The sequence below is a fragment of the Ctenocephalides felis genome, unplaced genomic scaffold (assembly GCF_003426905.1).
Source record: "Ctenocephalides felis isolate EL2017-DRISC unplaced genomic scaffold, ASM342690v1 CF-g0.4_SCAFFOLD_01604, whole genome shotgun sequence".
Lineage (NCBI taxonomy): Eukaryota > Metazoa > Arthropoda > Insecta > Siphonaptera > Pulicidae > Ctenocephalides > Ctenocephalides felis.
The window spans coordinates 26,408,559-26,433,757 of record NW_020537758.1 but is presented as its reverse complement, the minus strand read 5'-3'; the positions used below and the strand labels follow the sequence as shown (position 1 = coordinate 26,433,757).

Sequence of the window (25,199 nt, the reverse complement as noted above, 5' to 3'; positions counted from 1 at the left end):
GAAATTACAGATATTATATTTCTTGTCTGAATGTATATACATAATATATGATTTACAACCTTTGATATAGCCAAAAAGCATCGACTTTAAGTAGATTTATTCCCACACTTGTGGAATAATTGATTTGGATATGTGGTGTGAACAATTTTATCCTAGATAAAGTGGTCACTAAAGCAATTGTAAAGACAAAGAGTTCTTTTTTGTGTGCCCAGGGTATAATATAGAAATCAAACGATATAAATAATTCAAATTGTTTCTGAATTTAATTCTTGTGGTCTGCAAAGTGTTACCGTTCTCATCAATCAGATCGGACAACAAATTCGTGTGGGTTAGATATCATGGAGCGCTGATTCCTCACATCAATTTTTTGTTCGATCCGATTGATTAGTTCGTTGATAGTTTGTGGAAAAACATTACAAATTCGCGAGCAAGCCTTGATTATTTATTGAATTTGATATCTTCGTAAGTTTATAGTTTCATCATTTAGATAACACTCTCTCTATAACTAACATTGGATGCTGTAGTGAGTTTTTTTCTAAATTAGAGTATTTTAGTACATCATTATCATTTACTAACATCATTGGATCTTAGCATCTACATGAAGTTAAATAGTTTTTACTGTTTATGCATCAAATAATAATTTCATGGACAAAATTTAACATATAATTGGCGTTATTTGTACATCGACAAGTTCTGATTGGATGTTGTGGTTTTATCTTAATATTTTGACGTACCTTTTGAAATTGAATAGATAAATTTGTATATATTTATTGACGAAAACGTTTTTATAGTATTTACATAGCATTGTTAAATGAATTTTTACGTCTAATTTTGCAAAATTTCACATTATTTGATACGAGTTTGCTTATTAGCGCAAATTGACTCGTTTTGCAAGAGGTCGTAATGCTAGGTAATAAAATATGATAAATTCGAATATTATATTTAAGGACGGTATAACGAAGCGATTGTTCTAAATTTATTAGGATCGAATTTTATTTCTATACTCAATTATGCATAAGGTATATACACGTATACAGTTTAATGTATGAAACAATTATTTAAATATAAAAGGCGTCGAAACGCGATGATAATTGCCACATATAAATAATGCTCCAAGATGCTCAATAATTTTATTAACTAATATCACAATTATAAATAGGTATAGATTGTTTTAAAATTTAACTTAAAAGGGCACGAGCTTATCCACCATTAGCAAATTATGCAGAAATCATATTTAAATGACAGTGTTAAATGTGTACCTGACCCTTTTATTTTACTATTTTGTATATACATTTAATATTCAAATTATCAATATAATCGACTTAAATTTTTCGATATGATACACCAAACCTTTTCTTACAACATTAATTTAAAAATATCAATATTTGTTGCGTAGCGACATGCTCATAACTATTTAATAATAATAATTAAATATTACATTTTAATTTAGTTTCGCAAAACATAATATGTCCATAAAATGACCTAAAAGTTTTCTGTATTGAAATAACTACAACAAGTCAATGCTTCAACAACTATGATTAAATAACAATAAAATAACAATAACTATATTTCGTTAAATTATTTATTTTTGTTATATTTTTATAAAAAAATGTTTTATATAAAAAAAACTATTAAACGTTATTAGCGACGCAAAGATTATTTTAAAATGAAATATATGAACTTATTGTGAAAATAGTTTAACTGCAATACTACATAAATATTATTTAAAATGAATTAAACTTTTGATACTTTGTAAATCTTTGCATCGCTAATTTCAGTATTTGATAATCATTTGTTAATTCTTCGAAATTATATATTTATAGTTAATCAGAAATATGCTGTAAGTCACAATCTAGCAATATATTTTTTAAAAATTTAATTAAACAAGATATAGTGACTTACAGCAATATCTTTCATGTGGCCAGTAGTTTTAGTATAGGTATTTGCCATATTCGATTATTTAATTCAAACATCAAGCGCATTTTGAACAAAAATTGGATATATTTTTCAAAATTACCAGATAATTTGATTTATAAATGCGCTTGATAGGAAGTAATGTGTAAAATTTTCCAAGGCTGTGTTCTCCATTAATTCTAATCATATAATATCATATTTTAATCTAAATTATGTCGCAATGTTAATTGTTATAATTATAAAGTTTTTTACTCTAATTAAGAATTTTATTGAATACATTTATGATATTTTTTTCGTAACATAGTTTTTGATACTGTAATTCACAAATTCAATGAAGATATCGTACATTTAATTCATTAGGTAGAACTTAATCAAGGTAAGATTTTGGGTAAGGAAGTTTTTTTTAAGTGTATTTTATATGCCCTTTGATGTTGAAGTCTATGTGCTATCGGATGTTTCTTTGCGATAATAAATGTTAATTTGCGTTCTTAAAAAATGATGAGAATTTATGTAAAACACGAATTGGAAAATTTGCATGCAGCTTTATATGTATTTATTTTATATGTACACATATATGTATATATATATTTATATATATATATATATATATATATATATATATTCGTATTGATATTACTTTTAGGTCATTTATGTTTGTTCGACTCTAAATAAGCATGCGTTAATCCACAAATTATCAATTGCAATTTTAATTGGGCTCATGTTATTAGTTATTAGTTGAATGCACACATTTTTTTTAATATCATTTCTGTACTTAGTATTTTCAACATATTTACTCATGATAAAAAGCAATACTTCAAAAACTAAAAAGATTTATAATTTTTAAAGAAGTGGTTCGATTATCATGTTTCAAAGATAAAGTTTTCAATTTTTTTCATATCACGAAAACTAATTAATTGCCAGAAATAATTAGTCATTCGAAATACCGTATCGTAGTTTGCAGTACTTTGGTAATTTAATATTTCTGCTATAAAACCTATAAAATAATGTTCTAATCAATAATTCTTCAAATAATGATATTGCTCGATAATTTAGAATTCATCGTTTGTTCTGAAAATATTATTCCAATAAATCTAAAAATTAAAATGTTTTGCGTAGATTAATAGCGGTTGTAAAGAATACACCTATAAGTCCGTCAATTATTTTTTATACAGTTTTTTAATCTATTACCCAATTAAATGTAAAAACTGTAAATTATACTAAAAACCATCAATAATTGTTTCATATGTTATCATCATTTACGTCTTCGTCGCACGTAAACATATTTTAGTTTTCGCAGGGTCAAAATATAATAATTTCGTCTGAAAATTATTATTATAAACAACATATTGTTGTATATTCATAATGTTAGATATAAAACCATATTTAACAGAATAAAATTAGAAAGATTGGATTATTAGTTTATTAGTAAGCGACCGAGAATATATTTACACGCGTCGGAGGTGTAGCTGAAATTTGCACATATAAATAGTTGAAAATATAAATTTAATCTGACAACATAAATACACATACATATCTTGCCATTAACCACAATTTGCCAGAGTAATATATATTTAATAAATATTTCAAAAATAACTTAAAGTCCTCGATAACATGCTTCTTGTGCATGAAAATTGAAACATAATTTTCTTTAATAGAATAACGCTTCTCAATGTGATTCATTCTAGTGACTCTTTGAAATATTAGGAATTACTAAAAATAATAACGTGAATTGATAAATACTATCAATTCATGTTTAGGTACCTGCGTGAAACGTTATAAAGTAGATTGTTGCGTATATTTACAACTATAACATTTTATTAATATGCATGTTGACCTTGTATTGATATTTCGAAATGCATGAAAGCTTGCATCGGCATGCAATTATTTTTATTTATATTTGATTCCCAAATGTGTTTCATACCGCTTACCCGACGGTTCCGTAAAATCATAACATTTGAACTAATTTCATTAGTTCAGGCTGAATTTCAGAGAGCTCGCACTGTCCCTCAACACAAGCCGACGGCATTTTGAAAATATTGAAAGTATTTTCAATTTGTCAAATGATAAAATGAAGGTCTAAATGACCTTAGATGAGACTCGGAAGCGCACGTGGCGAATGCGCTTCGTGTGGCCCTCTTGAACATTTCACATAGCACTGCAATTAATGAAACAGATCTTAATCCCTATTAACACCCATAAATTAACATCGTTTTTTGTAATAACAATTTATATTTTTGATAATTATCACAAAATATATTATATTAAATTGTTTTGCTATAATTAAAATTAGAACTTTGCATTGCATGCAGTATTATATGCAATTGTACGTTAATAAAATTTAAGATCTGTTAACTATTTTTGCATACTTAAATATGTCTTATACTTAGATATTAAAAATCGTCTGCAGTGATAAATGCTCTGTTATCCAAATTACAAAACTAAATTTTAAATATTATTGTATGTTTTTAAATACAAAGTTTACAAATATTTATATATTCATGACTAAAAATATCATGGATCATACTGTACCAATTTCGCCAAAACACTTTTTGTTTAAAGTATCGCTAAAAAGCTTTTCTCAGCAATCAAGATAGAAATATTTTTGACATATTCTTTTACATAGATTACTATATCTAGCTTACCATAAAATATTTTTTCATGACACACAATTTGCCTTATTTTTATTAAATTCAAAGTACAAATATTATTGTACGTTAATCTATTAAATTCACTTCTAAAGCACCTTTTATATATTCTTTTTACATATTTATTCTATTGTAAATATTGTATAAATTATGATAGTTTTGTTGATTTTAAAAAATTGCTTCCATAAATTTGAAATATGTTGAGTAGATAAATAATTTAAAATTATTCAAAAAGCGTATTTGTATTAGATAGTTTCAGAAAATTTCAATTGTTATATTAAGTAGAATAATTATTTTAGAAATTAGATAGAAAGCGAACAAATATATAGTACATTATTGGTACAACTTTCTTCATTTTCAACAAGTACCTAAGCCTACAAATGGAATGTAAAACATAAATAATTTATTTATATGATATGTTACAATTTTTAGATAATTATGTATCAAAATTTGCATAATTAATTAACAAATATTGCCTATCCACATTAAATAAAATTAAAATTCGATATTTCTTGTTTCCTCATTTATTTTTAGATGTGATTTACTGGAATACGCTGTAAAAGGTGGGTTGTAAAATTACAATTTTTATAGATTTTTATTAAAAATTAGAAATTAAAATTATTGTAGAATGTTTGATAAACATATTTATTTGATATGAAAAGGGCATATTTAAACAGTATTTAATCATCATATTTAATAGAAACGGTAATGAGATGTTCTGATTAAAGGAACCTTTCAACTTTTAATACTGATTTTCGATTCAAATTGAAATTCATAATTAAACGATATTTTCATTATCAAAGTTATCGAGCAAGTGTTAAATATCAAATCACAATGAAGCAATTAAAGTCTGCGAATGCTAAGAAATGAATATTAAATGAACAATGAAATCTTTTATGCGAACATAATTGCATTATTTATGCATATCTAGAATTATTGCTTTTAATATTGTTTTCCAAAAAAATACAATATTCGTAAACATTCCAGAATTGGATTTCTATAAATAATGAAAACATGGATTCCAATCTTAATTTTAGAGGAAGTTCTTGAGCAATATTTTGCTTCAAAATTGGTTAATAATTAATAAAATGTAGACATTTTATCTAATTATGTAATTTTATATCAAAACTAATTGAGATTTAATGCTGGAAAATTCAATAATAATTGCAAATACACTGGCGCATGATTTATTAACTTACTGAAAAAGGAGTTAATGCTTTTTACAAAAACAATATGTTTTCTTGTCGTCTCAAGTCATTCTAGATCGTTTGAGGCCAAAATTGGCAAAAGTATATTTGTGTTAGTATTGTGCCTGCGCATATGTAGATTTTTTTTTACTTTTTGTCACCGTTTTCTTCAGAATTAGCCGAAAAGTACCATTTTTTCCCAAGTTTTTGCAATAAAACCTGAAACGATTTTAATAGTGTTTGTAAATTTTGCTTTTTAGGTTTTGGCAAAGATTGGTTGTACCGTTTCTTCGCAATTAAATGTATTAAAATAATATTATTAGTTCTTCGAAAAGTGGTAGAATTATAAAAGTTCATTAAAATTTGGAATAGTAGGTCGCGATTTTAAGACATGCAAGTCTGTGTTGACACATAGTGCATAAATTTATGCACTAAAATTAATACAATTATAGATATTATAAGATTGTTTATGATACTTTGATTTCTAATAAATTAATAATTTATTAAAAAATATGAATAAGATGTTGTAAATTTCAATATTGCTAAAAATTGAAGAAATATTGACAAATGATATTTATCATATTAAAGATATAAAGATGTGAAAAATATAAACAATTTAAATATAATTAACAATATGTTTATATTTTTACATTCTTATATCTCCAATATAAAAAATATAAGTCGTCAATAATTCTAAGTAATATTTAATTTACAAGTTTTTGTAATAATTTTTTACCTAATTCTGGGAAACAAGTTTACACCGGTCACATTTTTATTTAGGATATGGTTACTTGATAATCAATAAATTAATAATTAGTAATTTTTCTTACAATTATTTGTCAAAATACAAAAACAAAAGTCAAATAATTTTATAACATTTATAAAATATATAAAAATGTGAAATTACAAGTAATTTAAAATTTTTAGAAAAATGATAAAATGAACTATATTTATAAAATTTAAAGCTGATAGGAAAAATTGCACAAGTGTAAATTCAGGCAGAAAAATTAAACAAGTTATGTAAATGAAGCCATTACATATCAAAGTAACTAAATAGTTCTCCATTTGCACAAGAAAACATTAGATATCAAAAAGTTGTATATTTACAAGAGCATATGCGTTTACAAAAACATATGTCAGAAAAAAATGGCTGGTTCTTTTCTATCCAAAGAAATGAAAGATTATTTAACAAGCACTCATTTCTGGGGGCCGGCATTGAATTGGGCAATACCAATTTCTACGTTCAATGATTTTCTTTACAAAAATCCTAATTTTATCAGCGGAAATATGACATTAGCCTTAACCTTGTATTCGGCGATGTTCATGCGATTTGCACTAAGAGTCCAACCCAAAAATATGCTGTTATTCGCGTGCCATGCAGCAAATTTAGTGGCACAATCTGCCCAGGGATTTCGGTATCTCAAATATCACAACAAGATATGAAAAATCTGGTCCTAGAAGAGGATTTATGTCGTGAGTTTGATTGATGAAAATACATTAACATCAATTAATATTGGTTTTGTTCGTGAGGAGACAAGAAAATCATCTATAGTATTCCTAAATATAATGGGCCGAATGTTATGATGTAAGAAAATCGTATATATTGAAAAAAATGTAGAACTACGAGAAAATTATATTTAATCAAGTAAATGGATAACGGAAAAAAGCAATTATATTCACACGATTTGCTGCTGCTATGTTTAAATTTAATACATTTGTTGTTAATGTACAAAAAAATTGAGTATAAATTTAACAAAATACAATAATTTTAATATGTTTGATACACTTTTATTGCTTGGGTATTTACATGTTATCAAATATCTCAATTAAAATAATAATATCTGTTCATATACATAAGTAATATATAACAAGTAACGTTTTGCTTTTTGATAAACTCCTAATACTTATTTTTATTATAAAATCATATTAGAAGTACATATAATATATAAGTAATATAGAAGTATATATAATATAGTTGTGTAAATGTTAATTTAAGACTGGTTGGTTAATCATATACTAGATTTGTAGATTCGTCGTAAAGTTGAAATTAATATGTCATATTATATATTTTTTGTTTTAATGTTACATATCTTTCTTGCACTTTTATTGTATGTTCCAAATTTATATTTTAACAAAAGTCTGTTATTACACTAAGTGTTACCATTCCATAAAATTTTAAAATAATATAATAATAAAGTCCCAAATACTAATACACATATAATATAAAATTTATATTTTTCATGAATATCTCGATATCTATAATCTAAGGAAAGGTGGCATTTTGCCTTGACAATTAAGAATCACGATTTAAGATTTGAATTGTTACGAAAAAAGTTTTATAATTGAACCACTTTTCGTAGACCTATAATATTTTAGTATGTTTTTAACCAACATTTATTTTTTTGTTATCAAATTTCATCAGAATTGTTACATATTTTAATAATAATTAAGAAGAAATGACCTGGCCTATATTTAACAAAAACTAATTAGTACGATCTCGAGCTGATATATTTTGAAAATTGGCTTCAGGATTTCTTGTGAAAACATGGATAATTTGTTATATTGTGGTTTAGGTTTGGGTTTGGGTTTTAATTTTATTAAATTGGTTCGAGGAAAAATTAAATTTTGGCTCACGTATTCATCCACACATAGGTTACACATAGGTTTTCTACCTTGGTCTTAAACAATTAGCAAATTAGCTTAATCGGGAAGTTAATAATCTTAATCAATAAATCGAAGAACGGTGTAGAATAGTGGGCGTATTCGCATAACAGTTAATTAAACTTTATTAAATTATCAGAAATTTAATGACACAAATATTGTGGATTTATTAATCTCAAAACATTTATAGATAAACTAAATATGGTATCGGCCCTCAGGCTAATTATCATGAAAATATACATAAATTGAGCAATGTTCATGACTTGATTGTTTTTCTGTATTTACGTAGCAAGTTCACGTTTAATTAAGTTATTTCGAATAGTGATGTTGCAAATTTTGTGCATTTCAGCGTGTTTCTAGCTAAACGAATGTAATAATTCCAGAAAGTGTTTAGACTATTACCATCAAAACACTATGGTAATAAATTTGAGATCAGTTTCCTAACTAATTAGTGTTACAATACACATAAACTAAACAATATTCATAATTTGATTATTTTCCTAGCTTCATGTTTAATTAAGTTATTACGAATTGCGATGTTCAAAATTTTGTAAGTGTCTGGTTGTTTCTAAGAAAACGAGTTCTTTGAAAGCGAATGTTAACAGACGAGATAAATGTGAAATTGCATATGATCCGGTAGGGCTTCGTTTCCAGGAACCGCCCACGCTCCGAGGGTGCTCCGAGGGTCGAAGGGAAATGTACAAAGTCGATAACATCTTCTTAGGGCGCAGGCGCGGCTACGCGTACTCTCTAGAATTCATTACTGAGACTTTCATTCACAGAATAAATAACAACTTCGAGTATGCTTCACCACACTGGATTGTTTTTTTAGAAGAATACCTAGTCAATTATTCGTGTGATGTAAGGGTTTTATATGCAGAGTGTTAGAGACTACACGCTTTCATATACTTTCAGGCAATTGTGTAACTCAACATAATTTGTACTTGGGAAAATTCTAGATGTATGTTAGTATTAGTAGTCTGCCCGAATGCAGATGTTCATGATATGAGAGATTTTCCTGCCCACCCATGTTTATTATTTCTTACACCTTTTTATTACCATTAATCACTTTTTATTCACTCTTATGAAATTTCCTTTCTGTTTCCAGGCTTTCTGATGCAGTGCTTCATTATTTAGTTCCCTGTATTTTCTCTTCTCTCGTAAGTATAAATAAATATATATATATATATATATATATATATATATATATATATATATATGGGTTATATATATATATATATATATAATATATTATATATATTATATATATCATATATATATACATATATATATATATATATATATATATATATATATATAATTGGTTTATATATAATTGGTTTACATATTATCACATATTATACATATATATGTATATTGTTTCTAACTAATTAAATGCTACATATGAACTTTGTATGTATCAGAGATATGTGTTCTAATGAAGAACCACAACATTGCATCAAAAATTACAATCGGGATAGTAAATCGTGTTATTTTTAGGATTTTTTTAATTAAAAGGCCCTTTCATAGTGGACCAATTTTGATTAATTTAAATTCATAGTTTAACAAATAGTCCTTATTTTAGAAGATTTGGTGCAATTGTTACATTATTTGTACAGTGGTTCTTGAAATGTTATTTATCTTCCTAAAATTTAAATAAAAAAATCAACCGCGGCAACCCAGAAGCGGTCATCCCAAAGGTTTAAGTTGTAAAAGCTCTTAATTTTCAAACTACACGGGTTTATTTTTTTAATTTTTTTTATGATAGTTAATATCAATACTATCACTTCGTTTCGGCTTAACATTAAGTTCTGGGACACTCCGTATAAAGTAATTAATAGATGAGTTATTTTTAAAGTAATAATATAAAAACGTAAAGGGAGTAATTCAAAAACATCTTTATTTTATAGTTTATAAAACTGCTTTTTATAGACCCTACATATATATTATTTATACGGAATTTTATATGTTTTAAAAAAAGTCCATCTATATAAAATTATGTCGTTACTTTATCCATTTAAGGTCGTTTACGTGTGGGATTTTTATGTCACCTGAAATCCTACAATTTAATACCAAGATACAAAATTCAACGTGGGCGCTAAATGGACATCATAAATCACAGCGTGCAATATAAAACATTTTATTTAATAATTAAAAATGTAATATTAGAACCCATAAATCGATCATTCTTTGAAATCGTGCTTGTTTTCGAATATGTCAAGTGCTTTTCGCAGAAGAACAAAAACATTTAAATGGATTTGCAATCATTCGCGGAAAACAAACGAGAGGAGTATACAGTTTCATACTCGCTAAACAGAAGCGTATCAGAAAAAATGAAATTTGTTATTTAACTACATTCTTAGTTAAAATGTTTAATTTTTAAAGAAAAAAATATGCTTTTTGTAAAATATTATTATTTTTAATTATTCGTGTATTTATTTGGTGATTCCAATTTTGATGTGACATGCAAAAATCCTATTAATGGCTGGTTTAAAAGAAGCTGTTTAGATAATAATTTTATGAAAGTGCTTTGTCTTTACTTTCAAAATGAATTCTTACATCAATAAATATCCAGTTGTATGAAAACTCAAACTACAAATTATAGGTCTTTTATATCAAACGTTACTTATATCAAACCATATGATCAATCGTACTATTTTAAAAAAAAAATTTCAAGCTATAATTTTTTTTTATTGTTGCAAACACTGATGTGTTTTAGTAGTCAGATAATAATTTTTGTATAAATTTAATAAAAATGGTTTTGTTATGTGTAATATTCGGGTAAATATTCGGAACTTTTATATTTTGAACTCTATCATCATACAATTTTTCATCAAAATCGTCAAAAAAAAATCAGAAGAAAGGGCCAGGTCGATCAGCACTATTTCTATCTGATATGTTACGCACAGTTTTTGAATTGAAAACGTTGATAAAAATTTTACGCTTTACTGTTAATTCTAAAGAAACTGCTCGGCCGATTGTCACGCAAAGTTATTCAACGCAAAAGTTGACTAAAATCAACATATTTATAGATTATGGTGTCAAACAATTCAGGATGACACGTTAGCAAAACATGAAATTAGTTAATTGGATTTTCTATGAACTTCTACATTGAAAGTTATTTGAAACCACTCTTAAAATGATGATAAATTGTATGGAGAAATTTATTTGTGGTATTATGATTCTGACAAACTTGCCAAATAACCAAAAATCTGCAAACATACAGCTAAAACTCTGTATCTGTTGCAAGAGCACAAATTAAATAAACCTTTTGCACTATAAATTGTTTAGGAGTAATTCTTAAAAGTAATAAATAATTTAAATTCAAAATATATCTCTATTTGAAATTAATTTAAATATTTTAGTAATAAAATTAATTATATCTTATCATCTATTTTTAAGAGCGTAGAAATCTGGTTGCAAGTCAGCATAATATCAGTAAGTTCAGAATATCCGCAAATCTCTTTTAAACAAAAGCATCAATAACATTAACAAAAACATAGAAAAGTACTAATTTAATAAATTCATTTTTAGAAAAAGATATTTTTTCAGAGGCGTCCTCCTCCAATTCAGCTCTATCGAATCTATCCTCGTGGCGCCTAAAAGCTTGCCTTCCTATTTTGCGAATCGTGCGCATGTCCGCTCGTCCTCGGCAAATGTACTTTTCACGAAGTACATAAGGCCCATTCCGGCCAGAACAAAACAGTTGTTAAGGCCTTCACGAACTAAATTCACGTCAGCCTAACGAGCCTTCTCTATTTGTATTATATTTATATGTAATTCTTATGATTTATAATAAATATTGCATAAATCTGTACCAATATCAAGTGCACAAAAGTATCACAAACATATCAATACTAAACTGCTATTTCTAAGCGAGTTTCGTATACGTTTAAGAAGTCGGTGTGAATCAAATCGAGTTTTTTTGCTCAATTCGACAAAGAATCAGCATGTAAGTAAGATTATTTATAAACAATAGGAATTAATAGCATGATTAAATAGAACTAAAATAGTTTATTGTAAAATAATTAAATTTCCCTTAGCATGTATAAATTTTATTGGTGTTTTTTTTCTAATACAGTAACACCAAATTTCAACCCATTTAGGTTTTTTTATTTTATTAATTAGTAGCACTATAAATATTAAATATTTGTTATTTTTTGCCCGTTTATTAGTGCTTTCGACTGTGAGCTTTACAGTCTCATAAACTCATGAAATTCTTAAAATTTCAACTAATAGTAAAATTGTTTCTTAATTCTGTAAAAACAATGTTTCAGAGAAGACAAAACGTTCAGCCCTTTTTTATACATTGCTACTAAATTTATTAAAAATGAGCCATGCTATTTATTATTACTTAGATAGATAGATATACACAGATATATATATATATATATATATATATATTCATTTATATTATAAGCACTATAACGATAGACTGAATGTTTTGATCATTCCTCGAATAAAAATCGCGAGAATCTGTTTAAAAATGTATTTAAAAGGCACAAGGATTAGTTTTTTTCTTTTAACATATATATTTATAAATGTATGTTATTAATTTCCATAATATTGAATTTATAATTTTACTTTTACAATTTGAACAAAACCTTTATACACAAACTTGGAGGTTGCACCTTTATAATATGAATGAAAGTGCACCATATAATATTGTCCTTCTATTGAATTAATGAGATGTTTGCACGGAATATTTAATAAATAGAAATTTGGATAAAACTTGATATTTTGACTTATAATTTTTAATATTATATAAATTATACATTTAACTAAAATAGAAGATATATTCAGTGAACTTTAAATTAATGAAATGATAAAAATATTTTATTTAATTTGAGGCATGTTGATTATATTTAGTATATTTTAATTGTTAATTTTGAAGAAGAGTCTGAAGTGCTGCATTAATACTTTTAATAATTATGTATACCGAATTAATTTATTGAACTAATTTGAATAATATGAATAATCCTTTATTTATTTTTTTAAATTATATGCCGATATATTTTTATTAATTTTATTTATACATTGTAATAGGGACAAATTCTTTACGATTGATTTTTTAATATTATTAACTTCCCGAAGGAGAAGTTTATGTTTTCATCAAAAAATCCGAATCGCTAATTTTATGTTTTCTCGACGTTTCGAGCCATTCTGAATCGAATGAGACCAAATTTGGAAAAAGTATGTGTGTGTGTGTGTGTGTGTGTGTGTGTGTGTGTGTGTATGTGTGTGTGTGTGTGTGTGTGAACAGATTTTTTGCCGTAAATCGACGTTTTCTCCAAAACGGTTGGACCGATTTCAAAAATTTAAAAGCCATTTGATGTATCTCGATGAGGACAATCGTCTCTGAGTTTTGTGCGGCGATCGGCCAAGCCGTTTCTTTGTAAATTGCAGAAAAGTGAAAAATTTTTCGTCCACGTTTTAGCCCGCAATTCTGAATCGATTCTGAAAATTCAAAAACCGTTCGATAGATATTGGTTGGGAATCGTGCTGATTAGTTTTTGGTTAAGATCGGCCGGGCCGTTTTCTTGTAATAAAGTTTTTAAAAAAAAAATTTTGACGATTTTTATGATTATTTTTTTGACGAAAGATACCATAGTTTTCTAGGTCATACTAAAATATTACGGCCCTACGACAACTGGTTCAGCTTTAAAAATTAGTCAAAGTTTGCAAAAATCAGTATGGTCTTTTTGGCATTTGTCAAAATTAGACTTTTGATCGACGTTTTCTCAAAAACGCCTGAACCGATTTTAGAAAATTAAAAGCCATTTGATGTATTTCGGTGAGGACTATCGTTTGTCAGTTTTGTGCAACGATCTGCCAAGCCGTTTCTTTGTAATTCGAAAAAACTTTTCGTCCACATTTAAGCTCATCCTACCGAACCGATTTTGAAAAATCAAAAACTGTTCGAAAGATATCATTTGGGAATGATACTGATTAATTTTAGGTGAAAATCTACCGAGCCGTTTTCTTGTAATTAACTGTTGAAAAAAAGTGTTAAATTTTCGTCCACATTTAAGCTCATCCTACCGAACCGATTTTGAAAAATCAAAAACTGTTCGAAAGATATCATTTGGGAATGATACTGATTAATTTTAGGTGAAAATCTACCGAGCCGTTTTCTTGTAATTAACTGTTGAAAAAAAGTGTTAAATTTTCGTCCACATTTAAGCTCATCCTACCGAACCGATTTTGAAAAATCAAAAACTGTTCGAAAGATATCATTTGGGAATGATACTGATTAATTTTAGGTGAAAATCTACCGAGCCGTTTTCTTGTAATTAACTGTTGAAAAAAAGTGTTAAATTTTCGTCCACATTTAAGCTCATCCTACCGAACCGATTTTAAAAAATCAAAAACTGTTCGAAAGATATTAGTTGGGAATGATGCTGATTAATTTTAGGTGAAAATCTACCGAGCCGTTTTCTTGTAATTAACTGTTGAAAAAAAGTGTTAAACTTTCGTCCACATTTAAGCTCATCCTACCGAACCGATTTTAAAAAATCAAAAACTGTTCGAAAGATATTAGTTGGGAATGATGCTGATTAATTTTAGGTGAAAATCTACCGAGCCGTTTTCTTGTAATTAACTGTTGAAAAAAAGTGTTAAATTTTCGTCCACATTTAAGCTCATCCTACCGAACCGATTTTGAAAAATCAAAAACTGTTCGAAAGATATCATTTGGGAATGATACTGATTAATTTTAGGTGAAAATCTACCGAGCCGTTTTCTTGTAATTAACTGTTGAAAAAAAAATTTAATCCTTCTTTCATGGAACTTTTTTTGGCGATATACATCATGGTGTTATAGAACTTACTGTAATATTACGGCCTTACAACAAGTAGTTTAATTTTAAAAATTCGTCAAACTTTGCTAAAATTATTATCGTTTTTTTTAAAGTAGGATTGATGAAGTATATTATTTACACATTTTTTTGATCAAGTCGATTATTTACACATATCGGGAAGTTCATGTAATTTGCCTCAAGGCTAAATACCAAACCAACTAGTTATTATTAATATTATTATTGGCATAAAACCAAAACATTTACTCCAACAAAAATTTGAATTGAAATTATGTACTAGACAACAATAAATATACGAGTATTATATTATACATATATATATATATATATATAAATATATATATATATATATATATATTTATATATATAGCATACCTAATCTGCAATGGCTCTTTCAATGCAAATTTCAATGAACAATCAACAGTTCAATTCTATTGATCAAAAGTTTCTTATAACTTACATTAATTAAAAAATAAATAAAAATTTTAAATTATTGTTTTAAATAAAAACCATATTACATAATTTCTCATAAATGATCATGTGAATTTTTTACTTATAAATGTGTTATATCCCTTATATAGGCAGTTTAGTACAAATGCTCTTTATGTATGCATACTTTATTTTAGTTTTGTGTATGTATGTGCGTGTATAACTGTATATATATAATAATATACATAAATTATATTCGAATTGATTGATGTTACACGATCTAAATCTTGAATGACACAAACATTTCTACTATGCGTGAAAGTTATCTGTCTCATAGTGTTACAACCCAAGTAATATTTATTACAAATCGATACTGTTTTATGGACATAAGCACTCCCTTATACACATTTTACATGTGGCGAAACATCTACTACGCTTCAATTTTAGTAATGTGTTTGCGGTCTCCAACACACGCCAATTTGATCAAAGATGATAGATTTATTCGCATTTCATTGTGGACCGAATCAATTTCTTATTTGTGTTTTGTCTAATTAATATAATGAAGTTAATAATGAATAAAATAATAAAATTGGTCGAGCAGAAATAATTTATATTATTTGGGCGGTTTAAAATCTGATTCATATTTACAATCTTATGAATATTACTTGCTTTATAATAGTACAAAATTCTTATTTATATTAACGATTCCTACAGTACAAATTTTATGCAATTGATATATAAAGAGTCGTTTATCTATTTACAATAAACCTGCATAAGAGACATTCTAAGAAATGCATAGTAACCTAATATGGTAGTGAGAAAAGTGGGTCACATCGACCCAGTGACCTGACACAGATGCATCTCGGGTCGCGCTGCAATGGACCCGACCTGATTCTGCCCTATTTATTTGCCGGTGCACTGGCCTACAAACCCCATAAATAGGGCAAACATTATACAATCATAGACTTCTGTAGATTTTTATTAAAAAAATAAGACGTAATGCAACTTTTAATTTTTTTTAAATATTATTAACAGTTTCTTATTAATTAAAATTAGTTCCTTATTTTTTTCACAGGATTTTTAACACAACGTATGTTTCATTATACAAATCATTGTCAAAAATTATAAATTTTAATGCTTGTATTTAAAAATAACATTATTTTTTCATTCATTAATTTCGTTTTTACAAAATGCGCAATTGCCAAAGTGTTGTTCAACACCCTGACGTTATAATAATATCTCAGAGTACTGTACCAAAAAATGATATGAATTTTTGTTAAAAGTTATCTTCGTCTTATCGACATAAAAACAAAAACTGCTCTCGACAACACCGTGAGATCAAATATATTAATTTATAATAAATATAGTTAATAATATAGTATTTATAAAATATAATTTATGCTTTGTATTGAAAAATAATATGCAATTCGTTTTATTCAATTTTATTATATTTTTATCCAAATAAATATGGAAATAGCGATAGCCAACGTATTTTTTAGATATTATAATTATTTCTAATTAAAGTTAAGCTCATTTATAATAGAATAAAAGTGAAAGTTAGGATTTTGCTAACGTATTGTTCAAAATACCATGAGGATGGTCGTAGTCAACATGACGCGACTCATCGATCTGCGAGCTCGTCTGCCTGGCAACAAATTAAGCAGAGGCGGTACGATTATTTGAGAAAAAAAAGAGAATTTATAAAATATTGATAACATAAAAAGTAATTTAAATTTATTAATAAATTTAATACAATCCAAAATTAAATACTGAACCACGCATTATCTCATACGCCTCTCATACGTCCGGTGGAGACGCCGACTACTTTAGTCACCGACTAATAATTTTTTTTTTTCAAACAAAGTATTTATTATTATTATTGTTTTAGAATGGCACCATTCAAACTACGTTTTTCAAAGTCAGGAAGCAGCAGAAGTGCATCAACGGAAGAAAAAATAGAGCAAGACTCATCTCTAGACGTTGTGCAGGAACAAATAACACAATCACAAGCGGAAATGCGTCAGTTACTCCCAGGATCTAATAATGATAACCGGCTTGATTTAGGTATGAAAATAATTTTATAAAAGAAATATTTATTGATTACTATTTTAATTATTGGTGTGATATTTTTAGTCCTAGATTATTCAGATCCAATGACTATGCCAATAGAATCGTGCAGAATACCGTCAAGTCCACCACCTTCGTACGAATACGTAATTAATGAGGTAATTTATAAATTTCGATATTGTAACTGTTATTAACATAAATTCAAACAATAATGATATTGAATTTATTGCAGACCCGGCTTGCTTCACTGTCTGAAAAATCTAATCCTGATGGATTGACTCTGAATGAAGACGACAAAAGTAATCTTTATGTTACTTTAAACGAAGAGGATGAAGAGCAGTATGCCGAAATATGCGATAAAGAAAAACTAAGTAAGTTTTGAAATTAAATATCAAATCAAATTAAATATCAAATCATTGCATAATATATAAATTCATTTTATGCAATGTTAAATTTATATACTTCTACAGAATCCGAAGAAAAAGAAAGTCTAGATAAAGAACAAGAAGCAGAAGCATGTGCAGAACAACCGAAAAAAACAGTACGCGTCCAACCAGAAGAGATATTTCATAAATCAAGCAAGGAACTGTACAGGGCTGTTGCCAAGCAATGGGGTATCACCTGCAAGGTAAACAGATTTTTTTAAATATCAATATTATATATATATATATATATATATATAAACAAAAAATATTTTTTAAGGTGAGTGATCACTGTCGATGTCTGGACTGCCAAAGCCATTACTTTGATTGCGACTATGATCAGAATGAAAATGAAAAGACGGATGGTGGTCTTAGTGCAGGAACTCCAATGCTGATTCATGAAGTCATGCATGGATCAGGATGTGTTATTCTCTGAAGTGTTGCATTTTAGATGATATTCAGGATATGTCAAGACAGATACCGAATATAATCGGTATATTGCGTAAATGATTCACTTTGCAGGGCTGTGAATTATGATTGACTGTTAGATCGTGATTTCTATTAAAAATCACATTCCATCAAATGATAAGAGACTATTTAACTCATATGCGGCCTACATATAAATTGAGGAGGATCGTTCCTTACAATGTAAAAAGCATCGTTTATGAGTTAAGTTGTCTAAGGTGAGAGATAAAAGATAATATAACCGTGCTTTATACAAATTAAAATGAATGTCTTGGTTGAATGAAAACAATTATGATCGTATATTTTAAAACATCGTCTATGTAAAACAGTTTGCACATTGAACGTTTTCAAAAATTGCTTTGCCGTGAAAGCTAGATGTTAATTAAAAGATACCTACTGATTAAGATCTATATACGATAAAATTAATAACTATATTTACGGCAATCTAATATTTTTAAATATGTGTTGCGTTTTCTATTATACAATTATTGAAATTGATATATCAATTTATTTCATACATCTATGTGACGAGTGTTGCATACCAATTTAAAACAGTTTATTAATTATGTTTTATAAATATGGATAAAATTAAAAAGACTGTATATATATATATACATTTTATTGAAATTTGTATAAAAAATATTGTAAACACTTATGGAAAATGAGACTAAAAAAATTATTTTTACTTCACGATGGAAAATGAGGCTAAAAAAAATATTTTTACTTCGCGAATCAATTATTATTGTTAGCAAGATAACTTTGTTTTTTTCACAAATCTTCTAAAACTTATTGAAATATCAAAATAATGCTTACAGTTTTAATTTATTTTTGAGTTTAGAAATATATATACAGAACTTAGTAATAATTTTTGTGGTAAATGAAAAAAAGAATATCATAAAGAATGAGTATTGCAAATTGCAAAAAATGTTAAAACCCTATATATATTCTATATGAGCAAATATAGTGCACAGATAAATAAATATTATAATAAATTGATCTCAAGCGTAAAATATTTTAATAGAATTTAGAACATAATTAATGGTCTATCGCACAAACTATAAATAACTATAACTATAGTTAGCATTCATGTATTAACAAACACACTTACACCATGTACAAGCCACTTAAATATATATATATATATATATATATATATATATATATACATATATAAGTGCATGTATATATAGCAGGTGTATTAATAAGGAAATATTAAATATTTCTACAAAATTATGCGTTGTTTTATTATGTTAAGCGAGCCTTAGCATATATAAATTGAAGCACTATAAAAGTATAATTTATATATATTATAACTTTATTAAAATTTAATAGTTACAATTTATAAGTAATTTAAAATTTAAACTTTGATATTTTTTGTTAGAAAGCTTTCACAGAAGCTTTTTCTAGTTTTCTCTCCATTGTATGAAGATGGCGTTGAGGTAAAGCTCATCGTGTCAAAAAGCTCTTCTCTGGGATGAGCTAACCTTTAATAATTGTCTATGCTATCGTCTTTATTACGTAAATTAAATTAAATAGATCAAGTTTTCAATCGCTCATTTGTAAATATTTTCAGAAAATGAGCATGACAACTCATGCATTGTTCATCTCATCAGAGGACAGAATGGACAATATAAAAGTGAACATTATCAAAACCAGGCAAGCGTTTCAAACTTCCAAAGAAAATACAGCTGAAGAATTATTGGAACCTAAAAAGAAACATTCTGGGAGTTTATTGGGAAAGCATTCCTTTATTTTTTGGATGTTGTTTATTTTGCTGGTTATATTAGCAATTGGTAATTTAGTAATAACTTTAGTTATATTTTGTGTCCTGCACTTGGGGAAAGGTATGCATGATCTGGAAGTCATTTCTGAACCCTCGACAATCAAATTTTTGAATGCTATTCATTTAGACAATATTATAAAAAGAGATGGAAGAATTGAAGGGTATGGAGACACTCCTATGGAAATTGAAGTTCCCAACAGTTCTTTTTTGGTAAATTTATTGAAGAATGACAAGCCTTCTACAAAGATGAAATTTAATAACAATGGTATAGCATTTACTGGAGTTGAAAATATGGATATTATTGATCCGCATACTAGAGAAAAGATATTTGAAACAGAATTTACTAGATTAAATATTGCAAAAAGTACTAAAAGACTTATATCAACCTCTGTAGCTACAAATAAAATTATTAGCCCTGTGGATCGAAATTTAAATATTGAATCAAATGGTAAAATTCAGATACAAGGAACAGAGGGATTATATATTCAAAGCAGTGATATATTTTGGTCTGCAGACCAGGATGTTATCATTCACTCATTTAATGGAACAATTTCCTTAAATGGCAAAGATGGAGTATCGATTGACACTCAAACCATACCTTTGATTACAGATGATGTGAAAACTAAGCATGATGCCGGTAGTGTATTGGCTTATAAATTGTGCATTTGCATGCCTCAAGGTAAACTTTTCAGAGTTCCTGTTCTAAAGGGTCATAATCCCAAAGGAATATGTACACATATTAAGATGGATTCTAATAATAATCCATGCATTTAAATGATTTTATTTATTATAAAATAGATTAAACAAAAGTAAATGTTGAACTATTATATTTATTTATTTATATCATATATTATAATTAATATGCGCTAAACATTTATATGTAGGCCAATACTCTAGTCAATATATATATTCGTATTGTACATTATCATATTATATCGCATTATATATATGGCTTAATTAATTTCAACTATGTGTAATAAAAGTAAATAATGGCTTTAACTCTTTTTATTAGATATAATAATCATAACTTTCTTTTAAGATTACTGCAATTTTTGCTTAATGCAATTTCAGGTTTTTTAGCCAGACAAAATAATGATCATGCGGATAACGTTGTGGGAAATATAACATTGATTATTCAAATTTTTATAACAAATCTTATATATTATTTAATAGTTTCAATCAACTCGTTCCATTTCATTGGCTTGGCCATTCATTTTAATGCAAACTTTGTGACTTTTGAGGTTAGATATTTTTGACATTTCTTTTTGCATTGAAAAAGTACAAATGTCAGATTGACAATTATTTGACAGTTCGTATTGTTTACGCTTTTTATTTTTTTTATCGATTATATATTTTAATGCATAAAATCCTAAAATGGAAAACTCTCCAAAAATTAATAGTAAAATTGTAAAAAATAGAGAAATGTTAAATAAATCCAAATCAAATTCACAAGATGAATCTGAAACTATCATAGCTGAAAATGAGCTCCAGACGTTCAATGGAAATTCTATTATTATGGTTAAGCCTTATGAAGGAAATACGAATAATGCATCCTCTTCCGTTCCTAATGCTTTTGGAGACCATTCAGTTGAACCCAAATCAGTTATAGCTAAGTTATATGAAGGATCTAATATAAGACATTCTAGTCCAAAAACCATACGTCTTAAAAAACATGCCAGACCCAGAAGTTCAGCTGATAATCACAACTTACTTAAAAATGATGAAAAAGTAAGAGGCTTATGTTGTACACTAAGTGAGAGATCTTTGAATCCATTGAAGTTTGACATCGCTGCACATTACAGGAAAGAGCTTTTACAACATACTTCTTCTCATTCTTTAGAACTTACTTCTGAAATTAAGGTGAGTTTTTTCAACAAAATATATTCTGAAATACTTATATCTTGTCCTAATATCATTTCATTCGACATAGATTTGCTGTACGAATACTTGCAATTCAATTGTAGTCATAGATAAAATCTAGTGCAGAAATGTAACAATTATAGACTTAGTACTATATAAATTGTTTTTAATCTATTTTGGCAAATATTTCAGTCATCTTTAGATTCCAATTCTGTTGCAAATAGTGATGATGATGCACAAAATAATTCAAAATGTAATAGTGATGACAACAGTGATACTAACTCTTCTAGTCATTTTACCAAACATTATCTAGCCTATAAGTCTGTAGATAACTTAGTTCTGAAATCTCATGATCCCATAATCCATTCCTCGCCTGAGAGCACTAAAAGCGTACCCACTGGGAAAACCATGCATAGGTAAACAATTATAATATATTACAAAATATTTTTGTATCAATAGAAACATAGTTGTCTAAATTTATAATAACTTTAGATCTACGTCTCATGATACTGTCATATGCGAAACCGAAAGCACAGATTCTTTAGCAAAACAATCACTTTTAGCCGCACAAGTTTTACATCTTATACCTACTACAATGGCAAGAGAAAGGTATTTTATGCATTATTTTAAATTCTATAAACAGACTAATAATTAGTTCAACTTGGCACACTAGTAGACATTTATTATTGAATAATAATGTATTTATTTACATATGGCCTGTACAGAAATTATTTGCAAGGACGAGTAGCAGTCAACTCATTATTAGGTTCTGCAGAATTGGAAAGGGTTTTGCCAGGTCGAGAGGTTAGACTTTATGTAGGATCATGGAACATGAATGGACATTCACCACCAAAGTATTGAGCTTGAATTTTATATTTTTCAGTAATCATCAAAATTAACATGTTGTTATTTAATATCCACAGTGAAATGAATGACTTCATTTTACCAAATGCAATTTCATATGTACCTGATATTCTGGCAATAGGGACGCAAGAATCTTGTTCTGAAAGATTTGAGTGGGAAGTAATTTTACAAGAAACTATTGGTCCAACGCATGTTTTATTGCATGCCGCTTCTTTGGGTAAGATATTAAGCAAATTTCTGTTATATATTCTGAGATACTTAGAAAATAAAGATTATTATTTTTTGCTATAGGTACATTGCATTTAGCAATATTTATAAGGAGAGATTTAATTTGGTTTTGTTCTTTACCTGAAGACACAAGTATGTCAGTTCGACCCGGTTCTGCATTTCGCACTAAAGGGGCTGTTGCCATTTCTTTTTCTCTTTTTGGCACGAGTTATTTGTTTGTGACAGCACATCTCACTGCACATCAGGAGAAAGTAAAAGAAAGAGTTCAGGATATAAAACGAATTATAAGGTCTCTAGATTTACCAAAAAATCTGCCAGTTCGACATAAAAGTAAAGGTAAAATATATATTAAGCACAGATAAATAAATAAACATTACTATTTTTATATTATTGTATTTTTATAAATATTTTTATTTTTATCCAGATGTTACTCAAAATTTTGATTGTGTGTTTTGGTGTGGTGATTTAAACTTCAGGCTAGGTGAACCACGAGATAAAGTAATGCACAATGACCTTTTATTTTGTTATAACCATAACCAACTACTAATTTTAATACAATTTTGATGTATAGGTACTAGAATGGATTAATAATACAACATTTCCTCTTCCACCACAAATGCCTCATGGCTATATGCATTCTGATCAACTAACTGCTGTTTTGTCTGATGGAGCAGCTTTTAAAGGGTTTCAGGAAGCACAAATTAGATTTCCTCCTACATATAAGGTACACATATGTTTATATAGTTTTTATAAAATGATATTATAATAATGTTTTATTTGTAGTATGATCCTGGTACACAAAAATTTGATACATCCTCTAAACAAAGAGCACCAGCATACACTGACCGAATTTTATTTAAATCGAAACCACAGCATAGTACTACAAATTATCTTCGAAGGAATAGGTATTGAAACTAGATACAATATTAATATATAATATTTTTAAAGCAATTTTATAATTCTTTTTAGTGGTGCCCCAATAAATAATGAAAGTCCTTTCTTGGAGTGTTTATTATATGATTCAGTTCCTAGTATATTAACTTCTGATCATAAACCTGTTTGGGCATTATTCAAAAATATTATCAGACCTGGAATTGATACGTAAGTACATATCTAATATTTATTGATAAACATTAGTGCTGATTTTTTACCTAGTTCCCAAAGCATAATAATTTTGCTTGCTTAATATATTATTTTATCATGCCATTATTCTTATAATGTAAATGCAGGTGAATTATTGTGTGCTAATTATACTAATCAAATATTTTTTTTATTTATTACAGCTTTAATGTTGTAAAAAATAAAAATTATGCTTTATATTTCAGAAGACTAATAGCAATGTTGCTTAGAAATAGATATTGAACTATTAATTTTATAATATATATTATTTTGTAAATAACATATAAAATAATTATATATTTATTTAGTGTACCCCTTGCTGCTGGACTTTTCAATAGAGAAGTTTATTTAGAAGGTGTTAAACGAAGAGCTGTAACTCTAGAAAGAAGTCATGATGCCTCAGGTGTTTGTTCACTGCAGTAATCAAACAAAATGTAATATTGTCTAATGAAGACAATAGATATAAAAAATTCTAAACACCTCATTGAACCAAATTTAGGGCTTTTAAGATATTATAAGTTTGTAAATTATCTAGTCATTCATTTTACCTCTAGTCATTTATTAAGCACTGTTATTATTATAGAAATCATAATATATTTTATTATAAATTTTACAAATTACACATTCATTGTTAATATTTGCTGAATAGACAAAAGACTATATAATACAAAATACATTCCATCTTGAAATGTTAGTTATTCAAATTGTGCAAATTAAAGTAACCACTAGTAAATAATG

At 27.2% G+C, this 25,199-nt stretch overlaps 3 protein-coding genes across 3 annotated transcripts; all 3 read left to right on the top strand.

Moving 5' to 3' along the window:
• The first annotated feature begins 12,306 nt into the window (after nucleotides 1-12,306).
• On the top strand, nucleotides 12,307-18,611 carry LOC113372323. Its single transcript, XM_026612646.1, has 6 exons — nucleotides 12,307-12,359; nucleotides 17,542-17,717; nucleotides 17,787-17,878; nucleotides 17,953-18,091; nucleotides 18,191-18,348; nucleotides 18,423-18,611. The coding sequence occupies exons 2-6, from the start codon at nucleotides 17,543-17,545 to the stop codon at nucleotides 18,576-18,578; spliced, it is 720 nt and encodes a 239-aa protein (XP_026468431.1). The 5' UTR covers nucleotides 12,307-12,359; nucleotide 17,542; the 3' UTR covers nucleotides 18,579-18,611.
• A 107-nt stretch (nucleotides 18,612-18,718) lies between these two features.
• On the top strand, nucleotides 18,719-21,164 carry LOC113373585. Its single transcript, XM_026613875.1, has 2 exons — nucleotides 18,719-18,825; nucleotides 20,181-21,164. Exon 2 carries the CDS (start codon nucleotides 20,184-20,186, stop codon nucleotides 21,162-21,164), a length of 981 nt encoding a protein of 326 aa, XP_026469660.1. The 5' UTR covers nucleotides 18,719-18,825; nucleotides 20,181-20,183.
• Nucleotides 21,165-21,775: 611 nt separating this feature from the next.
• On the top strand, nucleotides 21,776-25,022 carry LOC113372594 (inositol polyphosphate 5-phosphatase E). The gene is made up of 11 exons (XM_026612952.1): nucleotides 21,776-22,250; nucleotides 22,443-22,666; nucleotides 22,743-22,859; nucleotides 22,976-23,104; nucleotides 23,174-23,331; nucleotides 23,406-23,678; nucleotides 23,767-23,840; nucleotides 23,914-24,066; nucleotides 24,126-24,247; nucleotides 24,312-24,443; nucleotides 24,770-25,022. Exons 1-11 carry the CDS (start codon nucleotides 21,813-21,815, stop codon nucleotides 24,882-24,884), a joined length of 1,935 nt encoding a protein of 644 aa, XP_026468737.1. The 5' UTR covers nucleotides 21,776-21,812; the 3' UTR covers nucleotides 24,885-25,022.
• Nucleotides 25,023-25,199: the final 177 nt, after the last annotated feature.

Bases quoted from the DNA above. Each gene is read 5' to 3' on its own strand.
- LOC113373585 (XM_026613875.1), top strand. From the start codon at position 20,184: ATGAGCATGACAACTCATGCATTGTTCATCTCATCAGAGGACAGAATG.
- LOC113372594 (XM_026612952.1), top strand. From the start codon at position 21,813: ATGTTAAATAAATCCAAATCAAATTCACAAGATGAATCTGAAACTATC. The intron at 23,679-23,766 runs GTAAAATATATA...ATTTTTATCCAG, and splicing joins AGTTCGACATAAAAGTAAAG to ATGTTACTCAAAATTTTGAT. The intron at 24,444-24,769 runs GTAAGTACATAT...ATATTTATTTAG, and splicing joins ATCAGACCTGGAATTGATAC to TGTACCCCTTGCTGCTGGAC.
- LOC113372323 (XM_026612646.1), top strand. From the start codon at position 17,543: ATGGCACCATTCAAACTACGTTTTTCAAAGTCAGGAAGCAGCAGAAGT. The intron at 17,879-17,952 runs GTAATTTATAAA...AATTTATTGCAG, and splicing joins ACGAATACGTAATTAATGAG to ACCCGGCTTGCTTCACTGTC. The intron at 18,092-18,190 runs GTAAGTTTTGAA...ATACTTCTACAG, and splicing joins ATGCGATAAAGAAAAACTAA to AATCCGAAGAAAAAGAAAGT.